This window comes from Gymnogyps californianus, chromosome 19 (assembly GCF_018139145.2).
Source record: "Gymnogyps californianus isolate 813 chromosome 19, ASM1813914v2, whole genome shotgun sequence".
Taxonomy (NCBI): Eukaryota; Metazoa; Chordata; class Aves; order Accipitriformes; family Cathartidae; genus Gymnogyps; species Gymnogyps californianus.
Genome location: NC_059489.1, coordinates 5,562,176 through 5,582,016, shown reverse-complemented (window position 1 = coordinate 5,582,016; position 19,841 = coordinate 5,562,176). Strand labels below are relative to the sequence as shown.

At 34.7% G+C, this 19,841-nt stretch overlaps 1 protein-coding gene across 1 annotated transcript in view; it reads left to right on the top strand.

Annotated features, from left to right (window-relative positions):
* STXBP4 (syntaxin binding protein 4) overlaps positions 1 to 19,841 on the top strand; it is a 70,708-nt gene that overhangs the window by 571 nt on the left and 50,296 nt on the right. Inside the window, exons 2-11 of the mRNA XM_050908431.1 lie at positions 6,878 to 6,951; positions 7,141 to 7,236; positions 8,235 to 8,304; positions 9,164 to 9,238; positions 11,459 to 11,544; positions 12,238 to 12,367; positions 12,945 to 13,077; positions 15,200 to 15,306; positions 15,710 to 15,893; positions 16,964 to 17,042. Coding sequence (XP_050764388.1) covers positions 6,885 to 6,951; positions 7,141 to 7,236; positions 8,235 to 8,304; positions 9,164 to 9,238; positions 11,459 to 11,544; positions 12,238 to 12,367; positions 12,945 to 13,077; positions 15,200 to 15,306; positions 15,710 to 15,893; positions 16,964 to 17,042 — 1,027 coding nt within the window. The 5' untranslated portion in view covers positions 6,878 to 6,884. The remainder of the gene's footprint in view (positions 1 to 6,877; positions 6,952 to 7,140; positions 7,237 to 8,234; positions 8,305 to 9,163; positions 9,239 to 11,458; positions 11,545 to 12,237; positions 12,368 to 12,944; positions 13,078 to 15,199; positions 15,307 to 15,709; positions 15,894 to 16,963; positions 17,043 to 19,841) is intronic.

Sequence of the window (19,841 nt, the reverse complement as noted above, 5' to 3'; positions counted from 1 at the left end):
CATCCAATTCTAAATGGTAAACATGGATTCAGTCGTGATTGAAAATTGTAACTCCAGACCCTTCCCAAACTGCTAAGTAACCGTGCCAACACTGTCATCAAAACCATAATTAAAAGCAGGCAGAGACAGCTCTTGCTGGACTATCACGTTTGCTGTGCTTGTGCAATAGAATCCAGCAAATAGTATTCAAAAGTATTGTCAAACAATTTAGCATAGATTTTGAATTATGCCACCTCATAAATAACTTGATTTTTTTGAAAAACAAATCCACAAAACATTAAAAAAATTAACTTGCTTTTTACTGGGATCTGAAGAAGCAAACAGTCTGCTTGTCCCATGGAAATACAGGGTATGTAATACAAAGATACATCTTTAAAACAGCTATGGCTTACTAGATTCATGTGGAAGGTTTGTTATATGAATAGTTACTAGATCACTGTATTCCAAAGGCAATTTTTCACGTAAGAGATGAACATGAGAGGTGCATATAACTGCACTTCGGCTACATGATGATGGAAGACTATAACTTTCTATACTTATTTATTTCTTTTTTTTTCTGGGAGACAGTATCAATGCACAATGCTTCAAGAATGTACTTGGTTATATGTTAATTGAGGTTTACCTAAACTTTAAATAACACCTTTCTTCTCTACATAAAGGGTTAGCCTCAAACCATTCATGCTTCTCCACAATTACAATGTTGCTCAAGCCTTTTTTCATGTTTAACGATTGCCATATAGTGACATATGTTTTCTTTTAATCTTTATGACCTGATCAGCAAAATGTATTTTGAATAATTAGTGGGTTTGGATAGATCAGAAGTAAGTGTTTGTTCATGCTATATGATACAGTGTTCTCTTGGCTGTGGTCCTTAGTATCATAATGAATTTTTACCTTTTAGGGTTAGCGAACCTGAAAGGGTACAGTTGCATAATTGACTTGTATAGGATTTTTGTAAAAGGCCTTTGTTTTATTTATGACCAAAAGATCTTGTGAATCATGCTTCCGAAGATTCTGCAAATCTTTTTGTCATCTGCTAAATTATCCTGTAATCCATCTCAGTTGCTAAAGCATTACAAAACTTCCTTTGGGAAAGGTGAGTCATAATAATGTTGCCAGAATACAATAGTTTACTAGCTGTTTGAAAAAGAATCTTAGTTTGTTTGCTGCATAAAATAACAAATGATGAAAATTCCTTGAAAATTTAGTCTTATTGATAGTAGATTTTATGGAGTTTTAAGTTGTTACAGTATTCCTGGATCTTTCTGGAAGGAAAAAGTAATTTGTGTTCCACTGAGTATGTTCTTGAAAGGCAGAGAACTTGCAAGAGAAACAATAATACCATTTTTCTATATGAATCCTTTAGAAACATTAAAAGCAGCACAGCAGCAGCATTTTAAGGTAAAGAGGGATAGCAGCCCAGGGGATGAGTTCAGGAAGCTGAACGATGCAGTTTACTTTGAAGAAGGGATGGAGGAGCAATTGTTTGAACAAGTGATGTATTACTGATAATAACTGATAAAAAGAGGTGGGAGCAATAAGTTTAATACTACTTTATATCTGCTTAAATTGTTTGGAAGTGTGTCATGTCTGGTTTAATAAAAATAGTTTTTTGCTTTTTAATAATGGAAATGCATAGCCTTGAGCCATACTTTTAATTGGGGGGGGGGGGCAGTGTTTCTATTGGAGAAAACATGACACTGGATACAAGCCATATTGGTCCGACTGATTTGTTTTGACAAATGTTCCTGATACTGATACCACAAATTGAATTCCACTGGTGTTAAGAACAGTGACAATTTTGTTGGAGAAAGGCTATTGGTATTCTATCTTCTGTAACCTTGCCTAGAGCAAATCTAATTGATACGATGCTTAAAATATCAATGGCTTTTCTTTCATCGGACTGTAACGCCAGTAACACCAGCAGAGTTAAACTCATTGAGAAAAGACTACAAAGGGCCAATTTTTCATCACGGAATGGATATAAGCAATCCAAATGATGCCAGTGGAGCTCTTCGCATTTCAGGAACTGGGAAGGCTGCTTTAAGTTCCCACTTCCATCACTGATCTGCTCCTTAATCTGTGGTGAGTCACTTTACCCGTCTGTCCCTCTTGTGTGTGTAGACTGCAGGCTCTGCAGGCTCTAGGGACTGACTTCTGTATATTTGAACACTGTATAGCACGTTGCCTATAAGCAAAATGGTCCTTTCCCCAGCACAATTACGTGCTAATGAAACCAGAGTCACTACAAGTTAAAAAAAAAAGTACATGAGATAAGCATATGCATTCCTCACATAGCCAAGCGGTCCTGCTGTGCAGCTCTAGACGCTGACAGATGCTGTCTCATCACAGGGCTACTCCCTGCTAGAGGGAATTCGCCTTTCTACTTAAACAAAGCCTTCAGTGAACACAGACTATTTGGTTTTTATTTTAAACTGCAATCTTTTAAAGATCTTTTAGAAAGAGGGGGGTAATAGGAGTGCATCTTCTGGTGCAAGCCTAGAAGACAATAGTAGTTAACCAAACTGATGTCAGGTGCTCAGAACTTCAGAAAATATGCATATATCTGCAAGACCAAGCCTTGTGTCAGAAGAGAGTCTTACCTCTGGGAACAGTGGTATATTTTTTACTTTTTCAACTAGATTATTCTCAGTGTAATGACATAAATTCACCATTTTTATTTGCTTTCATAAAAGCCAGATGTGTCAGCTTCCATTTCTAGAGAAAATATATAACTCAAGTTCTGTATTAACTTTTGATTGTTTTATCTTGAAAGACTAAAAACCAAGTTAAAGCATGACACAAGTCAATACCATGATTGAGAAAGCAAAGTAATAGCATAATGGCATTTGTTTCATTAATGCTTTCAGTCTGTCTGCTTTGTTGGCTTTCCCTTTTGTGTGTGGATGTAGATAATCCAGTCTGCTAGGAAGATTGCTTTAGAAAGGTCATGAGTTACTGCTTTTGACCTTGTTTGGAGGGAGCATGTAAATTATTGGAAGAACATGAGTAAATAAGTTTCTTTTAATTATTTCGTTTGCCTTCGGCTGCTAGATATAGATTGCATAATCACAGTTGTAGTAAATGAAAGTAAATTTTCTCTCCTTTGCGTTTATCAGTTTTTAAAGTTGCTATAAATTGCCATTTCAAACAGAGAAAAAGTAAACATTACCTCGATAGGTGAATTAGTCCATGTGACGCAGAGGGTTTCAGAGAAGATTAAGTAGGCAGAGACACTCCTCTCGAGCTCTGTCTGTTTGGTGGTTTTTTTTAGTTAGTAGCAGAAATTGTCCTGCACGTAACCTTTGTCCGGCTGAATTGGAAACCTCCGGTGTATTTTGGTTGCTTTGTCATTGTCTTTGCTGCTGTACTGAAGAATGTCCTTACTCTCACCAGGAGATGAAGATGAACCAGAGCGTTTTGATGGTCTTTCTCTCTTATACTGGTATGCTTAACCATTAGGTTCTGATGGCATTTTTCTAGTCTGTAATTGGGAAGAGTACAGTAAAGATAATTTAAAAGCTGTAGACATTTTCAGCTTCTTTTTATAAGCAGCCAGAGTTTATCATTTAGATTTTTGTTTAAGTGACAAGTAATACCTGTTTTATGAGGGAAGGGTATTCTTCCATTGATAAACCTAGATAAATATTTTGTTTGTGCACATAAATGACTAATAATTTCTCAGGAATACAGATCAGAAGAATATCCGGAGCTGTATGTTCTGATAAGTCTCTAGAAGATATAAAACGTACAGCTGTTGAACTTCCGTGTGTATGCTGCTAAAAACTAATAGGAAAAAAGTATAAAAGATTTCATTTTAATTGCCTTTACTAGAACATCTACACAAAACTATACGCACTTAGTCTATTAGCATTCCAGGACTTCAGTTGGAGTGTTGAGTGTAGTATTTTTTAGTGTAACAAAGTTGTAGTGTACATTTTGTAGAGCCTTGCTTGTTTATTTCATCTATGGCCTTACATCTTTTCTTCTCTGTGTGCTAAAAGCTTGCTTACAAGTATTTTTGCATGACTTCTTGAGGAATGAGCAGCGACATCTGATTAATTTGCATCTTTTTCTACAAAGAACATTGAAATTTTTTTTTTTTTAGTACTGCCAATTGGTTTAGAAGCCTATTTCCTTATTTATACTGTTGAGCATATTTCTAATGTTTTGGGGGAAGTATTCTAACATTTCATGAATATTAAATAATGATAACATGAAATAAATGTTGATAGGTGCTAAATCCAAGTCTTTTTATAGTGAAACTGTTAAAGCCCTGTTTATTTTATTAGAACTATGACAAGTAGCTTGACTTGAAGATCCATCTCTAAGTTACATGGGAGAAAATCTAACACTGAAAGTCAGCAAGATGTGATATGCTAAACAAATTCGAGGCATTTGAAGATCCTTGTCTTTACTTTTGTGTGATAAAGTAATTTTAAACCACGTGTTTAGTCTTTAGAGCATAAACGCAACTGAATGCCTTGTGAAGGTGTCTGTTCAAAGTGTCAGTTCTTTCTAGTTGTAGGTGGCAATACCATGACAATTTCACTGTTTCAGAGGTATCTTACTCCTCTCCATTGTGAATTATTAGTTTGTATATTCTCTTTGTCAGAATCCATTTTATGTTAGTTAGGATCTCTCTTTTGAAAGTATTGCCTGTTACTTCTAGAAATGTAGATCCTTTCCTAGTAAGTGTTCTGTGCCTAGATTTGATCATATTTCATGATCATTTTATATGGTAGTATATAAATAGGTTCTACGATTTCTGGTGAACTCTGAACTTTAGACTCAAATTCCAAGATTCGATCTTTTAAGACTTCACAGAAGTAAAGTTCTGTGCGAGGTTGAAATAACATTTGTTCTTGCTTTTTTATTTTAATAAACTGCTCTGTGAAAACTGCTGAGAGCATGGCAGAGCAAGAAACAGAACAGTAGTAGCAAAAGGCAAGACAGAAAAAATAGAATAATTGTCTACTTATTTTAAAGATCAGTGTACCTTGTTTAAGTTTTCAAAGATGGATACAAATCAGGGCAGACTTGTAAAGAATATAACTAGTATGTTGCCTTTCAGCTTCAAAACAATTTAAATTCATGGGATAATTGAAGTGACAGTACTAGGTAGTAATGCAAAATACTCTGCTGTTGTAGTATAGAAGTAGTTTATCAAAAAAGTTTTGTTAGAGAAATAGCAGGCTTAAGGATTTATTCTCCCTTTCAGACTGTGATTAAGTAAAAGGAGTTAGGTTCACTTTTAGCCTTACAAAGTGTGCCTTATGCTCTGTCACATAGAAGCAAGGTCATGTGCGGTCTTGTCAGTGGCCAAATACACTAACTAGGTTTCATAATTTCTTTTTAGCCTATGAAACAAATACTTCAAGAAATACTACAGTGAAAAATTAGACAATGTTTGAAGCATAGGCTTCCTGTTTGTTTCTAAAGATGAATTATTAGGTCTGTTCTTATGGCCAGCTTTTCTAAAGCAAAAGCTAATTTTGCAAATACTTGGGAATTTGAGGCTGTGGAACAAATTGTTGCTTTTCAGAGCAAGTGCTTATCCCTTGATAGAAAACTCACCCAGTTTTCTTAGACAAAACCAAAAGAATTATGGATGTTCTTTAGAAGCTGGATCTCTTGCCTGGTGCTAGAATTTAGGAACATTTGGACCTTCTGGATTTCTCTCTTCCCTCTGGCACGGCACCTTTTAATGACATGTACTCCGGCTTTTGCAGAAATACCCAATTTCAGGCATGGAGTTCAGGATGTGTGCTGGATTTGGTTGCGTGGGAGGATTTGGGTCACTATGTCCTCCACTTTGATCTTCTTTTCCCCCCTACTAATGAATTCTAGTTGTTCCATTTCACTTTAACATCATGCTCTAGAAAATGCAACTCACTGTCTGATATAGAACTATAAGTAGGTCAAAGCAGAAAAACCTAAGTGATTCTTCTGGTTTTTTCTAGAAGGGATCTGGTGAGTCTTCTCCAAAAATGGTACAGTGGGAAGACAAAGGAGCTATGACACAACTTGGATTTTTTAATAATAATTCATCTAAATGAAAATAAAAAATGGTAAAGGGTAATCTGGATTTATAGGAATTCTTAACACTTTGTGTTCTTAGAGCAGTATGCTGGTCATTTTTCCATTAAACTGCAAATTTAGGTTTCAAAACTCTCAATTTTACTTTGTATTCTTCCTTAATTCTTTAGCATCATCAGCTGTCTCCAAAATATTCATCTGCCTTTAGACAATTTCAAGCGCTATCCTGGTATTTTGTCTTGGGATGGGAGGGTACACAGGGGAGCAGGCAATAGAGTTTGGAAAGAAGCCTTTTTTAAAACAGAGAAAGAAAACAATGTTGAGTGAAGAAATGAGGGACTGTAGGGAAAAGATTATGTTCATAAATAACCACAAAATTATATGTTAGATATCTTGGAAAATATTTTTGTATACACTGTCTTAGCTGTGGTTTTGTTTTAATGTTCATTACCAGATCTAAGACATTATGATATGTTTTTCTAGCCTAAATGCTAAGCTGGACCAGGTTGTGGGATTTTGTTTCTATTTAATCATAATCCTTTTATTATAAACAAAGTGGGATTCACAATTCAGCCTGAAATGCTTTGGGGGAAAAGGAAGTAAACTATGTATACTTTATTTTACCTTGCCATCTTGTATTTGGTATGAGGAGCTTGATTTTTCATTGGGGGAAGGGGTGGTGCAGAGGTATCAAACAATATGAAGTTGTCAGTGGAGAAAACTGGTTTTGGTTTGTATTAGAGTTAAAAACATGGTCACTGTAATTTCTTTTATATTAACATAGCTCTACATATGTGTCTGTAATTAGGGATTTAATGACTTTTATTTTTTTCCTTAGGACTATTATGGGCCCTCACGGAATCAATCGAGCTGTTCACCGCATTTCTTTTTCTGATTGTCAAAATGGATTAGGTAATTAGATTGCACGTTCTGTTGACTCAGAGTAAACCAAATCTAAAAGCACCTGGTGAGCTTTTTCAGTTCACACTGTCATCAGTAGAAGTTTAATTTATCTGGCTTTTATGGATTTGACTGTAAATCCATTTAGCACAATAGGTGGAATAACCAATTTCTTGCTTGTTTCTTTTGTTTGTTCTGCAGGAGTTAAAATTATTGGAGGTTATCGGGCACAAACAGCAGAAGATTATGGGATTTTCATAAAGAGAATTCTACCTGGAGGGGTTGCTGCTGTAGATAGTAAGTAATTTTAAATTTTTTGTTACAAACGTGCTGCATATTAAAAGCTGTCAAAAGAAGTCTTGTTTATTTTACTTTGTGGATAAGGATGTTTAAAATAGCATGGTTTAGTCAGGATTCATGATGTTGTGGCTTACTTTAAGATAGAGAAATGAAACTTGGACCCTTCATGGGAAAAGATTTTAATACTCTCAATTCTTGCAAATGTGTTCAAATCTAGATATGGCTGGTGTGAAAGCAATTGGCAGTCTTTCAGCACTGTTAAGGAAGTGTTGAGATGCTGAACCTCTTAATTCATAAGCGATAAGAGTGGTGTTTCCTTTATAGAACTAGTATTTTTAATGAGTTCTGATAATTATTTTTTTTTTAAATGATGGTTAAGATGTTCAGTGTGGAAAGAAGAAATTATACTAGGTAGAGTTTGCAATAATAAAGTTACAGAATATACTTCTGTCCTAGGTCTGTATATGGGGGTTTTTTGAGATTCCATCTGGTCTTGTGCAGAATGATCATTTAAAATAGTCTAAATCTACCTCAAAAGTGGTAGTTCCTAAACTTGAGATTTGCAGAAGGTTAAAAATAGAATTGGTTCTAAAAAATCTTTTAGATGTCTTTTTTAATGTATAAACATTAATGTATCTATACGTGGTAGCTTACATGTATGTTAAGAGCAAAATTCAGCTGAAAGTTAATTCTGCAACTGTGAAATATAAATTCCAGTCCTGCAATATTTGTGCTATGTGTAACTAATACAAATAGCTGAATAACACTTATTTTCAGTGGCTATTCTGTGGTTAATAAGACTGATTGATAGTTACTAGTCCTATCACAATAACCTAGCTTAATTAGGATCAGAACCCAATCTGCTACAAGTCATAAGGTTGTTTATTGCATTAGGTCACATAAAATTGAAAGAAAAAGCCCTGTTTTATTACCATGATGTAATATGGTCACCGTTTTCCTGTTGATTCATGCATTACTGTTGATTTCATTACAAGGCCGTTTGCTCACTGGTGACCTAATTTTGGATGTCAATGGAGAAAACTTAATTGGAGTAACCAATGAAAGGTATGTTTGTACTGATTACTAAATTTTTATTAGAGCCTGGAATATTACATGCAGATTTTTTGGACATTATCGACCACTGATTAAAAGAGCACTTCTCCACTGAGGTTCTTGGACTTCAACTGGCAATTAATTTATCCTATAAATCTAATTCAGCAAAACTATCGTGGAAAAGTGACAGGACTTTATATGCTCTTATAATGACAGAAAAAGCTAGTTTCTTAATGATGTAAATTATAGAATGTATGTGAAAATAGCATTAAAACATATTGAGCTGTTAAAATATTTTTATAACTATCTGTTGGTTGAATACCAGTGAATGTAAATGATGCAGCTAACAAGTATCATTGTAATGCGACAACGAAGGAGAAATTGTTTAGAAAAATCTGTAGAATATGTTGGATGGTTTCTGTAGCTGGATCACCAGAGATCAATGCAGCTTAGTGTTGGAGACATAGATTTAAAATTCCAAGAAAAATTACAGTATATATTGCTGAAGGAAATCCTGAGCAATGAAGCATACCCGAGCAGTAGTTTTTCTCTGGTGTGGGCTGTTAATCCTGGAGGAGGTCCAGGAAGGCGGTGGGATGGACCAAGGAGAGATGGGGACAAAAGGGAAGGGAAAGAGAGGGCAATCACAGTTTATTCCTGTCACCAGACTCACCACAGTCTGTCTTTCACTCAGTTCTCCAATGCTTAATTTGGATTATGCTGCTGGCAAGCTTTTTTCTCTCTATCTGGCGGTCAAAATTATTAACTACCTTAAGAATTTGTCCATTTTCCTGCTCTATTAGCATTACTCACAGTGTACTTCTTGACAGCACCCTGGTATATTTATTTGGTTCTTTTTCCCCCCTTCTAGGGCTGTTGACATCTTGCGAACAGCATCAGCGTCTAATCACATGTCTCTGCTAGTTGCTAGAGATGAAGAAGCAAAGTAAGAGAAAAGTAAAACATTGTTTTAACCTCAAAACTAATAAAAAGCCAGTGCTGTGTCTAAGGTTGGGTGGGCGGGCTTGCATGTATTTTTCTTTCAGATTAGTTTTAATCACAAAATTGCGCCACATGTCACATTTTTCTGTGTAGTATTTGATACCAGTTCATTCTGAGACACAAGCTCAGGCCAATTTCAGCTTAATGAAGAGGATTGAAATGTTATGTTACCAGCTAATACCATTAAAAATTATTTGCTGTGATAATTTTTTTAATACTTCTCACATTTTAAAATAATAAAAAATGAGGAATCCATTAGACCTACAGTACTACAAAACTGTATGATTTAAGCTGGTCTTGCCTTCTGAAAAAAGGCAGATTTAGTTATTCTTTCCCCTCAGAAGTTTGCTTTTCAATCTTTAATGAGATTTAAATTAGTTTGCATAAGTAGGTTAAACTGTTCACTGCAGCAGGTAGTCCAAAATATGTCCATTATAAGGACATTTATGTTAAATATTGCTTTAACCTTGCTGTTTAAAGTTAAGCATATAAACCAATATTGGCTAAGAATCATCAGAAGTGCTAGGATCCAGGTCTGTATCACCTTTTGACTTAAATCTCTGGAGGAAACAGCTGTTATGTAACTGTATTTGATAATCATTGCAAGAGTATCTGCTGTTATTTGCCTTTCCTGGGATGTTCTACTTATAGACTAACCTCTCCATAAAGGAATTTTCTCTAAATTCCTTTATCCTTTTGTCCGATTTAAGCTTCCTCTTTCTGCTCCTTTATTTTTTGTATTTGACAGACATTCAAATCACTCTGTAGCCTCTGATCTCTCCTTTTTTCCAGACTGCTGAGATATATGTGAGATCCACTCTTAATCTGCTTTTATCTAAAGCATACTGACCTAGTTCCTCTAAACTCCTTGAATAATTAAAATCCATCAGTCCTTTTACTGTTCTGGTGGTATGCCCAATGGCCTGTGCAGAATTTGCCCCTACAATACAGTCCCTCACTCAGACATCTGTGAACTAATTTCTTGTGACTGTACATTCCTGTGCTAAAAGATTATTTGATTTACACTCAACTGTGTTTATGTGTGTTCCCTGGGTCTGGCATTAGTTCAATAATTTTTTTCATTTTTAAAGAAATAATGCATCCAGCAGATTTCAACAACCCTCTGCAGTCACTGGAATTACTTGGGAAATATGTTCCCTGCAATCAGTTAATTTATGTTCTCTCTAATTCTATAATATTAATTTGCTGATGTTTCTGGCTTACATCATTCTAGATTATTTATATGTTTTTAATCTGTTATCACTGAGGTAATCGTAGCTCAGATTATAAACATTTTTTTTTAAATTAGGCTGCATTCAGTGTTAGATTAATCAAGAGTTTTTGTTTTCTCTTCAATGCATGTAATACAAGATGCACGTCTTTGCCTCTTTTTTGCCAGTTTGTTACAATATGACTGGTTTCTGCAAAGAACTTCTGCTTTTATTTTTTATTATTTTTTTTTCAACAGTGCGCCTGACCAAGAATTGCCCTTTATTTCATCTGTTGGGGCTTTTTAAAAAATATTTCATAATGAAAAAGATAAGCAAAGCCCAAGCACATACAATATTTAATATATAATGATATCTACCTCAGATGAAATAGACTGCAAATTTCTGAGAAAGCTAAATAGATGTTAAGACTTTGCACCTGTTTTACTCATTCTTGAATAATTAATAAATATTTCTTCTGTCCTCTTTTTTGAGGTGCCACATCTTTGCCAGTCTTTTCTGGGTTCTTGTTCGGTATAGCTGAACTAAAAGCATTCTTTAAAAATATGAGTATGCTATAGGTATATTATTTGATTCCTTCGAATATAAATAACTTGTTCTGGACCTAAGTAATACCACTGTCTTCTTATCTGTAGTTGACTTGAATTACAAGTTTTTAAAGTTTTGAAATCCAGGGTAAGGAGAGGTAATAATTAAGCTTTTCTACCAGTAGTCCATTTCATTCATAGTCTATTGCTATTCCATCCTTACCCATCTGTATTACATTATCTTTTTCTTGCCTCTTCCGAACGTTTGACAGAGCTTTCCTCTTTCAGTTGAGGTTGAGCTTCCTTCTCTGAGGAAGGGTAACTGTTCAGTAGAAACAGCAGCAGGTTTCAAAGGGTGCATTTAAACTAATGCCAGATCCTGACAGAGAGGATCTTTTTTTGCCACAGGAAAGAATTTCTTGACCTGATGGATAAGTATGGCTCTCACAGTGACACCAACTCTGCAAGAAGTTCTCCAACACAGCTGTTAGCTGGTGAGAGATTGCTTCCTAGCCTGATATAATCCTGTAGGACAGTAGTCATACTTCAGTGGAGTAGAAGCTTGCACTTAAAACTCTTTTCATTTGGGGGGAGGGAGGGTATATTGGAGGAAGTGACTGAAAGTCAGGCAAAACACAGATGTTTACGTAGACTTTAACAGTTACTTTGTAGTCTAAACATGTCACTTGAGGAGTTTGTGTGTCAGTTTCCCCACCTCTTAAAATAAATATATTACCACCTACCTTCAGCAATTTTAATTGATGAATAATGTGAAAAGTATTTGGTATTTGTAGATGAAACGCACCATAAGATTTCAAAGTACTAATAAAAATTTGAGCTAGAATACCATAAATTCTAATCCTCGTGGAATTGTTGCCTAATTAGGATGCCTTTATATAGCATGAGTGATTATTCTTTAGGAAAGTCAGTTAGGATTATTTTTTTTGCACCCAGCTTGAAAAAAATCATCACTTGCTATGTTTTAAAGAATTATTCCTAGAACCCTGGGTGGCTCACAATTCTTAGCTGTGCAGACTTAAGCCCTCTTCTGGTTGCCAGATTGCTTATAGTTTGTCTGTTTTCTGACATGAAAATAGTCCTACTGAACTTACTTACATGAGTTGAAATTTTGTGCTTTTTCCCAAGTGTGTGGTTTATTTTTGTTTTCATTATTTCTTTTCTTTAAGCAAAATCTATAGACAGCCCTTCTTCTGGGTCATCCTCAAGGTCACAGAGTCCTCAGTTGCATCTGAAGGATAATATCACCACCAGCAGCAGAAATAATTCTGTCCCAGCACCATCCCCAAAGCTTGCAAAGTAATTTCCAAAACTGACTGTACCTCTCTTGTGTGAGCTGTAGAAAATGCTGTATTTGGCTGGTCAGGAAAATTTTGGGTTGAGCACTGAGTGTTCAACTTTTTTTTTTTTTTTTTTTTTTTTTTTTTTTAATCCTGTAACTTATAATACCATTGATATTGCAAACTTTCGGTTTTAATAAGTTATTTTTCTCATTTATTTATTGCTTATATGGTAGAAGTAGATTGATCAGGTTGACTTTTGATCTTAGTGTCTCCTAATGAATTAATGCTTCTGGTTTATGTGTACCTAGGTACCCCTATAAGCCTTGGATATATATATAGTAGAGAGGAGCTTTTAGCCTAGTAAAATAATATATCGATTCTTCTTGTAATTGTCAGAGGTAACACCTGAAGTCATGCTGATTTTGTAGTAAGTAGGCGATGTAATGTTTGAACATTGAGATTAAATGTCCACTATTTCTATTTGTTGCTGTAATACATATTTGTGAAATCAGTAAGATAAAGATATTACACAGTTGAGTCTTTACTGAGTATCTAGTTCTGTGAAGTAATTCTACTTTTCCTTCTCTTCGTAGGGATAGTGCATTTCAGATTATCTCTGTTAGCAAAGGAACAAGCCTAGGTTTGAATATTGTAGGAGGAATTAACAGAAATGAAGGGCCTTTGGTGTATATTCAAGAAATTATCCCCGGTGGTGATTGTCATAAGGTAAAGACCTTTTTGCCCTCCCTCCCTCTTTAGTCACCTGTATTTTTGCCTTCATTTAGTACCTACTTCAGTAGTTTTTATATACAGTTATATTTTAAATACAAAATTTGTTTGTGTTTCTCCTTGCTTTCTCTTTAAACAGAATTATCTCATTGCACCATAGCATGGTTACATGATAATGAAAACTATTCATGAGTTCATTTGAAGTAAATGAGGATCTTATTCCCCAATTTATGTATGAGAAAATAAGAAATCATCTTCTTTAAGAGATTGCATGATGCGAGGTAAATCAGCAAGGATGGGACAGAGCTACAGATTGCATCTCTTTTTTTTTTTTCTTGGACATTCAAAAAATCATTTTTGCCTTAGACTTAATTTAGATGGATCCTTGCAGTTGGAAAGCATTGTGTAGGCAAATTAAAAAAAAAAAAATTCTCATAGTGCAGACTAATAAAATGTATGAACCAGTACTGATTACTGTTTTCATTTATGGCAAATGCAATAAGTAAGTCAGGAGGGCTTGTCAGTTTTAAAAAATAAATAAATAACAGAACTGTCTAGTTCAAGTACACAAAACTGTTTATCCAAGTGTCTCCTTTTGCATCCTGAGTTATTATGGTTATATTGATGTGTAGATAACCAGTTTTTGCCTCTTGCCAAGCAAAAGGGTATGAGTTAATTTCATGAGCAATGAGTTTTGCCCCAAAACAGTCTATAACTATTTGTGACTGAATTTTTGTAGATTAAGGTTAATCCTAAAATGCCAAGATGGAAGGAAAAAATGCAATGTTTCTCCAGGACTACTTTTAGTAGATAAATGGTAATCATTATGCTTTTGTGTTCTCCTATTTTGTTGTGGCTTCTAAAACGTTTTTCTCATTGTAAACATATAATTTAAAGCCTGTCACACGTAATCGATAGACTGAGACTGAGACATTAATTTGCAGTAGGTTCTAATGTTAGCCATAATAGAGGTAATTTCCCAATCTTGGTTATCCTGTTTGAGAAGCCTAAGTACCAAGCATATTTTAAATCTCTGCCACGTGAGGGCAGCATTGAAATGGATATCTTTTCATAGGCTGGGTGTAAGCGAAATAAAAGCTCTACAACCTTTTTCTTCAATCAAAACCAAAACGCTAAGTGACAAAAAAAATGTAGTAAAGTGCTATCATAAGTTTGAAATATCACAGCTAAAATTATGGTATGTGGGTATTAAATATGTAAAATTATACTGGTCTTGAAAAGGTATTTTACTTATTTCCTCTGTATCTTCTGTACACAGTTTTTTCACATGGTCAGATTGATTCTGTGATTAATTTCTTAAGAGCTGAAGAACACAGACATGTTATGTATAATTTGATGTGTATTACATTAGACAAATGTCATAACTAACTCTGTAACCATAGGTGAACTACGTGAATTTTCAGTTAAATTGTTGAGGCCTCTGTGAGTAAAGAAAGCTTTGTCGTAGTGAGAAATCTAGCCTCGCATGTTTAAAGTCTTGTCTTACAGTCTCTGAGAGAGAAATGTGATGTGTTCCTGTGTTGGTAGAAAGTTTGCAATTAATTCAACAGAAGCACAGAGTTGACAATATTATTTCTATCATGGTTTTGACTGGCGAATTCCTAATAGACTAATCTGGTTTTCTCATTAAGATTAATATGGCTAGTAAGTGCCTGAAGAGTCCCATGTATAGCCCAGAACATTTGGTTTTGAAATGCAAATTAATCCAGCTCACAGCTGAATTAATTAATAAAGAAGCTTCCTGCAGTCAAATGGGTTGGTACTCCTTGCTGGAAAAATTACTATCTGTTGTTTGTTTGTTTGGGGTTTTTTTAACAGAAATATGTGTCTGGGTCCAAATTTCTTCTTTACACAATATCTGAGGTCTATTCTGTCTGATGAAGCTTCTATAATGACTGCTATCATGGTCATTAAATGATCGTTTGATCTGCTGTTTATTTCTGAAAGATTGTCAGGCAGAATGTATAGCCATTCTTGATACTTCCTGTCTTAACAGATCCAGAGGAATATGTTTAAGTGCTGTGATTATACAGTTCTTTCTATAGTGTTAGCAATTAATATAAAATTTGTGGGTTTGGGTTTTTATTTGTTATGTTAGGATGGACGATTGAAGCCTGGAGATCAACTTGTATCGATAAATAAAGAGTCAATGATTGGTGTCTCCTATGAAGAGGCAAAAAGTATCATCAACACAACAAACATGAGGTATCTGTTACTGTCAGACAGCTAACCCTCCAGAATGGTTTATTATATGATATTTATGATCACATTAATGTGAAATCTCTTGTCATGTGTACTTAGAGGAAATGCAAGGGATATTAATTTTTTTGAAATATTCAATTGCAATATTATTTCATCGAAAAAGACTCAAATGTGCCCTTTAGACCTGTAAAATTATAATACTTTCATTCCTTTCAAAAAAGAAAACAAACACCAAAACCACAGTGCGTGCTTTTTTAATGATGGGGAATAGAACATCCTTTTAGAAAAATAATTAAATAAAATCACATACAGTGTTTGGGAAAATGTGATTTTTGCAAGAGTGACATATAATCTTATGAACAGTATAGTATACAGTATGTTGAACCTTTTTTAATTTTAATTTTAGGTTTGAAAGTTTTTGGGAGATAGCTTTTATTAGACAAAAAAATATTCCCAGTTATTCAGAGAATCTGCAACGTCCTTCCAGCCTCTTAACGTCTTCCGTAGCATGTGGAGAGCAACAGGCTGCAGTACTTAGTTCTCTTGCATCTCCTAATGGGAAGCTTGTTTCAACATTCACTCCAAATGCTGTGAGTATACTTATTACTCCTCTTAGTATAAAGTGAGCAAATGGTTCTTTTTCCTAATTTTACTGGAATTTCAGTATAGGGTTATTTCAATTCAGTTTCCATTCTAGTAAGAAAATGACTGGCTCTTTTTCCTGCACAATATTAATTCTTTGGAATATCAAGACTTTTCTAGAAAACATGTTGTGTAACAGTAGAGTAAACCACACTGACGAGAAGAATAAGAGTATTAGTTGACTTGTGGTAAGAAAACAAATCAAATAAAATAAGCATTGATTGAGTTCTTAGATATAAAGTTCTCTTTACTGTTTCTCTAGGGAGTAAAGTTTCAGAATTAGATATAGAGAGCGAGCTATATATTTCAGAGATAAAGTACTCTCTGGTTACTACGTATGTGTGAGTACAGTACAATCTGACAGGTTACACTTCCTCCGTGATGATGAGATTTTTGCTTAAAAATCAGAGTCCTAGAAGAATGTGGGTTTTTTCCCCTTTCTTTCGGCTAAGCAAAAATTGTTTGAATTCATACAGCTCACCATTAGTGTAAAGAAGTAATGTTGACTGTAAGAAAGAGGATTTTAAAACTACTCTTATTATTTCAATTTTTAAAAAAACATTTTTGATTTATCGCATTTTTAAAACTAGATAAAGTATTGTCTTTGAACAAGGAAGACTAAAATGTTCCGTGTCAAACACAAAGTCAAAACAGGTGATTCTCAATTGTTCTTAACGTTTGTACTTAAAATTCTTGCCCATTTTTCTTTCCTGTCAGAGATATAAACATTGAAACAGGTTGCCTAGAGAGACTGTGCTATCTTAATGTATGAAGATATTCAAAACCTAACTAAGGTTTTGATAAGGCCCCGATCTAAGTTTTTTGAATGGCATTCCTTCTCGCCACCACCCCACCCCGTGCCTTCCATTTTCTCCTAGGGTTGTTTTGATCTATCCAGCCCTCTTTCTCCCCATGGTCTTCCTTCCTCTCCCTCTCTTTTACATTAATGTGTATTTCTAGTTTGGCTTGTGATCCACTTTAGAAGTGGTATTTCATGACTTTTGATTTTCTTTCATAGATGGAAACTGGAGTCAAGATGGGAGAGCAATCTCCAATTACTTCTCTAGACAGCAGTCCTACTGATCTGTCTGCCACTGGTAAATGCCGATTTAATTCCCTGCCACCTTTTTTTTTCTTCAATAACTGTCATACAGAAAATAGTACATAGTGAGACTCAATAGTCTTTAAAAAAAGGAATATTGCACTATTTTTGTAGTACTAAATAAAGGACTGAGATCAATGGATTGTTTAGTAGCTTCTGTCAAATACAACTTATATTGTCTTTAACAAACAGCTGAAACCAAACAAAAATGAGTGATCACAACATTTGCTGTACAGCAGTAATGATAATAGACTCAGGAGAAACCAGATAATGAAGACTCACATATAGATCAAGATTAGGTTGCCATAGAAACTGTGCTTTCTTGATTTGATGAAATTCTGTGGATGTATACTGCTTGCACTTTTTTTTTTTAATCAGGACAGCATATTGGAAGGATAGAAATAACATGCAGACCTCTTTAACAGTTTTTCAATTAATAACAAATAGAATATATATGTGTATGTTTATATTTGAGAGTCACGACATTCAAACAAAGACAATAGTCACTTTGATCATATCTCTAAATATATATTTTGAAAACAAGTTGTGGAATTTGGTCAGAACCAAATCTGAACTCAACAATTATAATTCCTTTGGGAAACAAATATGCATTGTATTTACAAACAGTGAAAATGCAGTAGTCTGACATAATAATGAGAGTCCCAATTGACACAGTAATATGACTGATTCTGTTCTGTATTTCTATATGAAGACCTGAACTATATTCTTTTTCTTCAGGTGGTAGTAAGTAAGCATAACCTGTGCTTCTCAACTTGATGTCTAATATAATGAGAAAAGGAAGGACAAATGTACAGGATCTGATTCATTCTAGATGTCGCTCCACTGATGTTATTTAAATTGTACCTGTGTTTATTATGGCCCATATTAGATATCCTAATTTTAAATGAAACAGCCTCCATATTGCAAATCTGACCAGTTGGCTTCCTTCCTTGAAGGGTGAGCTGACTGAATGTGAACTTTTGAAACTGGAAAGGTTGTAGTATTGAATACACCTGGAGTTTAATGATCACACATTTTTCTCATATTGGTTGTGAAAAACACCACAGCTAAATCAGAGGAACAAGACAAAAGACTATTTTTGAATATATTCAGAATATAAGACTCTTGGTTAATATAATGCAATACACAGAGCTTCATTGTTGCTTAAAGAGACCAAGAAGGCCACAGTTTCTTAACATATCTGAATAACGTAGCTAGTAGAGTGGAAAGCAGAAATACTTGCAGCTCCAGTTTGTACTGTTTCTTGTCATTTTTCATTTTAGTCTTATTTATTAGCACATCCTTAGTCAAAGCTGCCACTTCTCTCATGCTGCCCTTTTTGGAGGATAACCTTTCAAAGATAACCTTGAAAAATTAAAGTAGCTCTTAGATCTATTTTTTTTTAAATGCTGTAAGAAAAATCAGCATAATTTTGAGAAATTCTTGCACAAACTCATACACAAGGCTTTTTCATTCTGAGTTGAAAGAAAGCGTGCCAATTCAGCTGAGGTTCTAGCCCACTGTCTTCAGAATTTAATATAGCATGTGAGAGGTGTTAGTGTCAGAGATTTTCAAGATGTTTTGGTTTATGCTTTTGGCATATAAAGAGAATGTAAATTACTTTGAGCTTGGAAACAGATATGCTGTGAAACTCAAAAAAAAAAAAAAGAATTCTATGCAATTCCTTCTGTTCATTTAGAGAGAATCTCAAACTGCAAGATCCTTTAGTTTTCAAATGCGGGTTTTGGTTTCAGTACCTCTCTAGTCCATTATGAAATAATGAATTAAGATCTAAATTATATTTATAAATAATGAATGCAAACAAGTATTCCATTTTCTTCTGCCAAAAACAAGTCAATGAATTTGTTCTATTTACATACATCTAAAATCCAAAGAAATTGATAGTTAACTGCTCCTTTTGCCTAGTGTCTGTGATCAAAGGCTTCCAAAGGTTGCTGCTTCTTGTGTTGTATCCACAGGTGTGTCTGAAACATGACAAAGCTGTGACTGCCTTTCTCGAGTCCCGTTAAAACTAAGCACACACACCAAAAAAAAAAAAGCAATTATTCTGAAAACTTGCATATGGACTGCTTAGCACTGCTAGCTTCTTTTCCTTTCCTCAGCTTAATCATTTGTGTATGTTGGAAATAAAATAGATGCACCATAAATTACTAATGCAACTAGCTAAAATTATGCAAACTTCTTGTATTTCTGACTGTAAGGACTGGAGAGGAGGGGATGATGGATGATGGCTTAATGGATGGTAGTTCTTGGAAAAGAGTTCCTCCCCAGGAAAAAATACTGAGGAGCCTGCTGGAATTCAGTCTAAGCTACCTCCACACAGCCCTTAGTTGGCAACAGGACATTCCTTCTCTTTCCACAGTGTTTTCTAGATCACTAGATATACTTTTGGGAACTGTTGATTATGCTGAGGGTGTGTCTTGAAGGTCTTTCTCAGAATTCACAAGTGTGTTTCCCCTTCTGTTTCCAGAGTAACAGTGTATCTCTGAGAGAAGAGAAAATACCACAAGTATAAACCATATGCTTGATGGGTCGCTCAAAGTTATTCCTGGTTTCTTTCTGCTAATTTGCTGCTTGTCACTTTTTGATGTGAAAAAATAGTTTAAGTGATTGATACCCATAATTTTTGTTTATTACAATTATGTCCTTTAAAAAAAAAAGGTCAATAGAAATATTAACATTTATTTGTGGCAAGTGGGTATTTAGCTGGCATCCATTCGATGAGCAGAGCTTCGGAACAAGTTTTTCAAAGCAATATTTACAACTATATCAT